The sequence below is a fragment of the Arvicola amphibius genome, chromosome 11 (genome assembly GCF_903992535.2).
Source record: "Arvicola amphibius chromosome 11, mArvAmp1.2, whole genome shotgun sequence".
NCBI classification, from domain to species: Eukaryota; Metazoa; Chordata; class Mammalia; order Rodentia; family Cricetidae; genus Arvicola; species Arvicola amphibius.
The window spans coordinates 56,450,402-56,458,659 of record NC_052057.2 but is presented as its reverse complement, the minus strand read 5'-3'; the positions used below and the strand labels follow the sequence as shown (position 1 = coordinate 56,458,659).

The 8,258-nt window shown below is 34.9% G+C and overlaps 1 protein-coding gene across 1 annotated transcript; it reads left to right on the top strand.

Annotated features, from left to right (window-relative positions):
• The first annotated feature begins 6,951 nt into the window (after positions 1 to 6,951).
• Positions 6,952 to 7,400, top strand: LOC119826629 (60S ribosomal protein L27-like). Its single transcript, XM_038348050.2, has one exon. It carries the CDS (start codon positions 6,952 to 6,954, stop codon positions 7,360 to 7,362), a length of 411 nt encoding a protein of 136 aa, XP_038203978.1. The 3' UTR covers positions 7,363 to 7,400.
• The last annotated feature ends 858 nt before the right edge of the window (positions 7,401 to 8,258 follow it).

Sequence of the window (8,258 nt, the reverse complement as noted above, 5' to 3'; positions counted from 1 at the left end):
TTCCAGTAATTTTTCATGTCTTTTTCATATATACTTTGGTTTGCTTAACTGGTCTTCTCATCTCTCCCCACCGCTCCACCTTGCAGTGTTGCCATCTCTATTTTTCTTTTGTGGGTGTTTTCCTACTTCTCTGCCTTTAAGGCATTCCCCCAAACTCAGTGTCCCCTTCCTAGCATCCACAAGTAATCTGTTTGCTTACCAGAATAAAATAGTAGAAACTAGGACCCAGATGAAAGTGATCATATGACATTTGTTCTGCTGAATCTGAACTACCCCACTGAAAATATCTTTTCCTGTTCTATCCGTTTTGCTTCACATTTTACAATTTAACTTTTCTTGATAGATGAGCTGAGTAAAATTACATTTCATATATACATTACGTTTTATTATCCATTCATCAGTTGATAGACATTTAGGCTGTTTCCATTTCCAAACTATTGTGAATTGAGAAAGAATAAACATGGATGTGCAGGTGTCTCTGTAGTACTGACCATTGGATATATGACCAGGAGTGGAGTAAATATATACTAGATTAATGTTTAATTTAGTAAACAAAAAAGAATATGAGAATTATATTAAATATCACAATGCCTTTTTGACTATAAAATGCCTTGGGAAAAGACACCAACTCAGTGAATAGGTAGTGAGAAGTGATAGTGCTCTCAATAATACCTGTTTTGTAATGTTTTATTTGCTATTATGGTTATTTGTATTCTCTGCTACTCTAAATGTTTTTAATTTGTAACAAGATAGAAGTACTTTGTGTAAGTAGTCTATACCTTTTCAGTTTAACTGTATTTTGTCAGTGTTGAGGGTATTTGAAATATTTCTGTCTCCAGCCTCTTTCCACAGCCACTTCCTAGAATCCGAGCCTCTTTCCCAACCAACGTTTCCTCTTCATTCTCTACCATGTAATCATTCAACAACAGAAATATGGGCTAATGACTATTTGCTCCCATTCTTATAGTATCCATCTGCCAGCATATATAAGGTAGTATACATATTCCTACTGCATTGTGAACTCCTTAAAGCTATGGGTTCTGTCTCCAGAACTAGGGTAGACAAACACTTATATATTTGCTGCAGTGGTAAGTACCCTGCATGCCAGCATCATATTTAATCATTTAGAGGAAGCTCTAGAAGACAGGTTAATGAAGCAGAAAGCCAGATAAGTTAAGGAAATAAGTTAATCTGCTAATAATTAGGAATACATAAATAAATGGGAGAGCTAGGCTACGTTCAGGTAGATTTTGAGAAAAAATATCATGTTTGCTTCACTTTCTCAACTTTGTACCCCAAGAGTAAAACTTTAAAACTCTTATAAATGAGAAAAGAATTGCATTAATATTGTAGGTAACAAAAAATCAATCAATTTAATCTTATGAATATGAAGCCAATGAGCCCTCATATTATACAGCATGTAATGACAACTCTATATACAGATAGAACATGTGTATTAAATTGCAACTTTATTTCATGCTCAGTTTCTAAAGGGATTTAAGGTAGTGAATAACACACACCTGGGTTAATTGTGAAATAAGATCAAGCACAACACAATTAAATCAGTAAACCTGATTAATAAAAATCCTGTACCTGGCCTGTCAGTTTGGGGATGTCCACTTGTTTTATTTTGGGAAGAACAGAATGGACTTCCGCTCACTGTTTCTGTAGAGCACTGTTAGGAACCCAGAGCTGCCTAGCTTGTTGTTCCTGAGACAACAATGCATGAGAGGGTACATAAGTCACACCCAACTCACCTGTTCTATTGCAATCCCATAGAGGAACAATTTGATGGACAATGCTATTGTTTTGAAATAGCTCTGTTAAAGAAATAGAAGTAAGTATAAGTAATGGCTTCCTCAATGCTGACTTACTGTAGTAAGTGGCCTTCTAAACAATGATTCTTTCTTATTTGGGCAATTTTCTTTTCTTTTTTCTTTTTTACTGAAAAAGAATAGAATTTAATGTTCTTAACTTGTTACTTCAGGCGTTTACTTAACAAATATTAATTGATCAATTAGAAGATGCTGAGCAGTGGGAAACAGAGAAGGTAGAAAGTCCTGCACATGGAGTTTGGGTATTGTTTAGGAAATGCATATGTCAATAGATGTTTAAAATAGTGTAGTCAGATCTCTGAAAGCAAGGTGTTACCTTATTTACCAGGAGGCCTTGGGCTCACAAACGAAAGGATAACACAAGGAACAATAGATGGTGTGAAATCAGTGCTCACCTGAAAACACATAGACAGCCAGTTCAGTTCCAGCCTAAGTTTGCAACATATTGGCAGAGAAGCAAGTTGGAGTTAGACTGGATTAATTAAGACACACTAAAGAGGTCTTAATCCTGAAATCAGTGTGGAATAATTGGAGGAATTCAACATCTTCATAATTGAGTTTTAGAAATGCTTCTCCAGCATAGACAGTGTAGAAAAACATGCTGGAATTGGGAGAGTCAGAAAACAGCAAGGGAACTTGCAAGGAGGAACAATGTAAATTCTGAACAAAAATAACTATGGTAGGCATGGAGAATTGTGAGAATGGATTGAACTATAGCAAACTAATTGTAATTTTCTTTTTATTATTACAATTCCAAAGAAAATTATATTCGTTGGCTGTAATACCCTTGTCCTAAGATGGCTCTTGTCATTTATATCACCACGGTCAAAACTTATCCAATATCATCAAGCAGAAAAACAATTCTTGTTTGTTCTTTCTGGTTATTATCTCATCTCATTTGCTCTTGCCAAATTTATCAGTTATGATTCTGAAAGAAAATACAGAGATTAAAAAAATTTTGATACATATCTTTTATTTAATTCTACAAGGCACCTGAAATGCAATGCTACAAAAATATAAGCATTACTAACTTCCTAATATTGTCTGAGAAATTCAAACTGGATTTGATATTTATGCCTAAAAATAATAATTAAAAATAGAAGCATAACAAGTTAAGAACAATAATGACCTCGTACTCAATTGTGAAAGAAGTTATAGGTACTGAATGTAATTGTTTCAACTTTTAATGTGATTTCAGAAATTAAGGAGACAACATGGACGAATGTTGAGAAGCATTGGTGGGGGACATGTGGGATGAGTCCCCATACTGTCTTTTTTTATTTTGGGTTCTATTTAATGTTTTCTTTTAAAAAATATAAAATCTTCCTAAAGTATTTAGCAGTGTTTTATGGTAAATTTCTATAGCAGAATATTAGATATGCTTTAGTTTTATTAAATCATATGGTTAACTCATTGAATCCCTGGATTTATAGGCCTGTGAAATTCATAACATAGGCTTGCATTATATTATTTTAGTGTTTTAAAAACAGTCTCAAACATCTCCTATAGAAAGCTGTTTACATTGAGAATTCAACTTAACTCAGTTTAAGGTAAAAAAAAAAAACAGTACATTAGTGTTTTCCATCTGAGTAATTTAGTTAGAGGGAAGGGAAACCTTTTGTGTATCAGATAACCATTAACTTATTAGAAGACACCATTTTATTTTGTCTAACTGTTTATGTTCCAAATTATTTCCAGTTATGTGATATGAGCTATGATATAAATATGTTATTTCTTAGCCTCAAAATAATATATTGTTCAAATAAAGTAATTGGTCCTAAGGAGCATTGTCCTTATAAATCATTATAAGGGCATAATTTATTCCTATTGTTCATGTCAACAAGGCTTCTGATAAAACTCAAAATGAAAGTTGGCTTAACTAGGATTGAGATATAGCAGTTAGTAGGAAGGAATTTTTCTTCTTTATCAGAACACAGTTATAAAGCAAATGAAAACTTAGGAAATGCAGCTCAGCAGTAGTTAATGTAAATAAAAAAAATAAAAAAAACAGACCCTACTAGTTGCAAATTTTAGTGCATAGCCTAAGACAGAAAGAAATGATGAGGTCTGTGCTTCCCGAGGCCTGGAAAATCCAACAACCAGCAGCTCTCCATTTCCCAAATTTATGATCACCAATAGAATCAAAGCAGTATCAAGACAATAGTCAAGTTATGTGGAAAAGAAGATACAGTCAAACTGGCAAATTATTTGGGGTAAATAAGCTGTGGGAATTTTTTGCTTAAAATTCAGAAAGCATTTTCTCATGGTAATAATCTTTCATATGGGGATTTGGCCTCAATAAGTTTACAGCATCATTAACACATGGTATGTTTGCAATATATGAGTGCAGTGTGGTGCTGGAGAAATACAATGCGGGTGCCCTGCAGACGTTTAACTCTGGGATTCTTCTGACTGAAGAGGAAGTTCAGTCCACACCTCCTGTATGATGTCCCCTGCTTCCTCTCCCTTACTAAAGGCTTTTGGCTTTGTCACTCTGCTTTGGCCACACTACCTCTCTTTCAGACCCTCCAATATATCAATGCTTAGTTTCACCATCAGACATTTCACTACATTTTTTCTCAGAATGGAATTAGCTCTGATTTTATCAGAATTGTCTCTTTTTTTCTTTTGCTGTTTCAACCATTCAGAAAATATCACTGTGACTACTTGCTGAAACTCACATATTAGGCCTATTCTGATGACCAACATAAGAGACAAATTATATATATATATATATATATATATATATATATATGTATGTATATATGTATGTATGTATATACATATATATATATATATTGCTCTCCTAATAGTATATATATGTGTGTGTGTGTGTGTGAGTGTGTGTAGGTGTGTGTATTTACATTCTGACTGCATTTTCCACTCCCTCCTCTCACTCCAGTTCCCTCCTCACCTCCCACTCTGTTTCCACCCCCCATCCACTCCTCTTCTATTTTTGTTTATGAAAGGGCTGCATTAAGGCTGGGCAAGGTGACCTAGTGTGAGGAGTAGGAACTGTATTAAAGGGTTACAGCACGAAGAAGGTTGAGAAACACTTGTCTACTTGAGATATGATTGGTCTAAATCCCAAGTCTCAGTCTCTTAGAAAGATGGCCCTATTCAACTTAATGGATTTTGTGTAGGATAAGACTTGCTTGATCTTATAGAAAGGATCTTTTCCTGGATGCAGAGGTGCACAGACACTATGCCTGGAGTCTCAGAATCATTTGAGTCCCTGTAGGGAGTACATCTGAGAGCAAAAGTGCTACAGGACAAAGGGATGGGAGCACTGAAGTGACTGGTTCCTGCAGACTCTAGTTACAGGAGTCATCATCACCTTCCTGTTACTGGATTAGTCACTCTGAGAAGTTTTCTCCTCCCACACAGCACATACATTTACCATGGTTAAAATACTTATATCAGCTCTATATAGTGGCACAAAGATATAACCAAGTCCAGCCTGGAAAGCAGAATGAGACCTTGTCTCAAAAATACTTTCTGCAGATTTTCATTTTCCAGTAACAATGGCCAAAAAGAGTTAGTCAAGTGTATATTATATAGTCCTAAGGCTATTGTGCCAGACAAGCACAGCTAAACCGGATACATTAAAAACATTGCTGAAAATATGCCAGAGACATTCAATAATCTAAAATTAGCTTGCTATTTTCATTATCCTTTTCCTTTTGATGCTGGGGACAGAACCCACCTTCGTCTTACTAAATAAGCATTTTACCACCGAACTAAACCCCCAACTCTCACTGCCTTTTCTTGAGAGCTTTTAGAAAAATTTTATTTCTTTTAATAGACTTAGCTAGCAATCTTTTCTGTAATAACTACAAACAATTGACAATCTTAACAAGGTCTGTATTAACAAAAGAATAGAGAGCATGTCAGAATGTGCCTCAGATAAAGAGTCAAAAGTTGAAAGCTCTTTTGACTTCTTTTTGCAGGAAACTGATTACTTGGGGAGACAAATCTTAAAGCTACAATGCTACTGAAGTACAGCCAGGGAAAGAAACCAATTGAGGCTTTAATTGTATCCCACTTGGTACATTTGTTTGCATCATTTCCCTGGGGGGTGGAAAGAAGAAGCTGACTTCAGGAATTTTACAGAAATTGCTTAATAATTAATTCACCTTCTCAAGGGTGGTCAGGGACTCAGTGGATGAGACAGACTCTGGCGAAAAATAGCAACTGAATTACATATTGCTGTTTTGTATAATCTTGACTAAATCTCTTGGCTCCCTTTATGGTTTCTCTGTAGGATAGCATTAGTAGTCCTGATGGGCACCTCTGTCTTACATTTTGGTTCTCTTAGTATATGGAAAATGTCTGTAAAGTGGATTGCACTCCTCTTTTCAGGCTTAGGCTTACCAGCTCATTATTTAGCTGAAAAAAAGTCTTTGAGGATTAATTAATGTCTACAAAGATGTTGAAGACAGTGTAGGTACCTTGTTATATTTTCCTTTCCATGCATTATGGATTAAACTATATAAACTGATGATTTTATTATGGTCAAAGTGTACCCAAAGGTCAGTATAGGTTATGGTACAAGAAAGCAGAATACCAGAGTTGGAATGTTCCTGATTTGGATATTCCTACAAATCATAGATTTGTATTTTTGGCAAGGCTGCTTAGGTAGTAAGGTGTGATATGGATAAAAAATTATAAATATCAGAATAAAAATAAGTTTTTTGCTTTTAAATTTAGAAGTTTCAATATATGAAATGTCTTGAATAGCTCTGGTAATATAAAAGTTTTTAGTAAAGTATTGACATTTAATATTACGTTGACTATATTAGTATGGACTTCCTTGATATAGTATGCCTATTTCCACTCATCAAGGACTTGAATCTGTTTAAGATTATGTATGTTTTAAAGTAACTAAAATAAGTAAGTGAGAGTAAGAGCAAGTGTGGGTAGAACAATACCTATTGTAAAGCTGATATACACAGATATATACGTACAAACCCTAGAGGTGGTATAAGTTGTCTTTGTAGTTCACAGTGACCAAAAAACAAACAAACAAACTTAGGATCAGCTAAAACTGTTGAATGTTCTTGAGCTAAAGCAAAAAATTTATTGAGCTGCTGGGAACCGGAGGCTCGCTGTCGAAATGGGCAAGTTCATGAAACCCGAGAAAGTGGTGCTCGTCCTGGCTGGACGCTACTCCGGACGCAAAGCCGTCATCGTGAAGAACATTGATGATAGCACCTCAGACCGCCCTTACAGCCATGCCCTGGTGGCTGGAATTGACCGCTATCCCCGAAAAGTGACAGCTGCTATGGGCAAGAAGAAAGTTGCCAAGAGATCCAAGATCAAGTCCTTTGTGAAGGTTTATAACTACAACCACCTGATGCCCACAAGGTACTCTGTGGACATCCCCCTGGACAAAACTGTTGTCAACAAGGATGTCTTTAGGGACCCAGCCCTGAAACGCAAGGCAAGGCGGGAAGCCAAGGTCAAATTTGAGGAACGATACAAGACAGGGAAGAACAAATGGTTTTTCCAGAAGCTTCGCTTTTAGATATATTTTTGTTTACATCATTAAAAGTTTAAAAAACAAAAAAACAAACAAAAAAATTATTGAGCAGAAATCTCAAACATGGGTAAGAGACATAGGAATATTTTCCTATATGTCTTCATGCATGCTTCAACTATTTTTAATACTGGGATACTGTATATATGCTTCTCGGAGCACTTTACAAAATCTCTGGGAAGGTATAGACATATTTAATAAAAGTAACCCTTAAAGGTTATTTAAATGTAGTTTATGATTATAGATCTAGGCCATAATCTGTAATTTCAAACTCTTTGGGCTGAAAACGTTTCCAAATAAAATTATGCCATTTATTATATGACCATTCAAATAGTTTACAAAAGATAATCATATATTAGTTGAATAGTAATAGAATCACCAATCTTCCCTGATGGATTCATTATAAACATTATGCTCTGATTACCTAGACTATAGAAATATGCTCTGTTCATTTTTAATAGCTAAATTATTTTTCAAAGATAAAAGTAACCATTTTATTTTTAAACCTAAAATATGAAGCAAAAGAATATTTGCTTTATAGTTACTTGAAAGAAGTCATTATGATTTCAGGCATTTCCATTTCTGGTTTTCTTACTTGTCCCATGACAAGGTAAAAGATAACCCATGAGTATAAGAGCTCCAGAAGGAAGAGATGTGTTGTATTTTTCATTTTTTAAAATTGTCGTATCTCTAAAGAATGGACTTGTGTATAGCACTCTGGAGGTAATAAAGACAGTGTGCCTGTAATAGAAGAAATACCAACATTTACTTCACAGTTAGTGATATAGATAGAAGCTTCCAATTTTTTTCTTTTTCTTTCTTTCTTTCTTTTTCTTTCTTTCTTTCTTTCTCTCTCTCTCTCTCTCTCTCTTTCTTTCTTTCTT

Bases quoted from the DNA above. Each gene is read 5' to 3' on its own strand.
- LOC119826629 (XM_038348050.2), top strand. From the start codon at position 6,952: ATGGGCAAGTTCATGAAACCCGAGAAAGTGGTGCTCGTCCTGGCTGGA.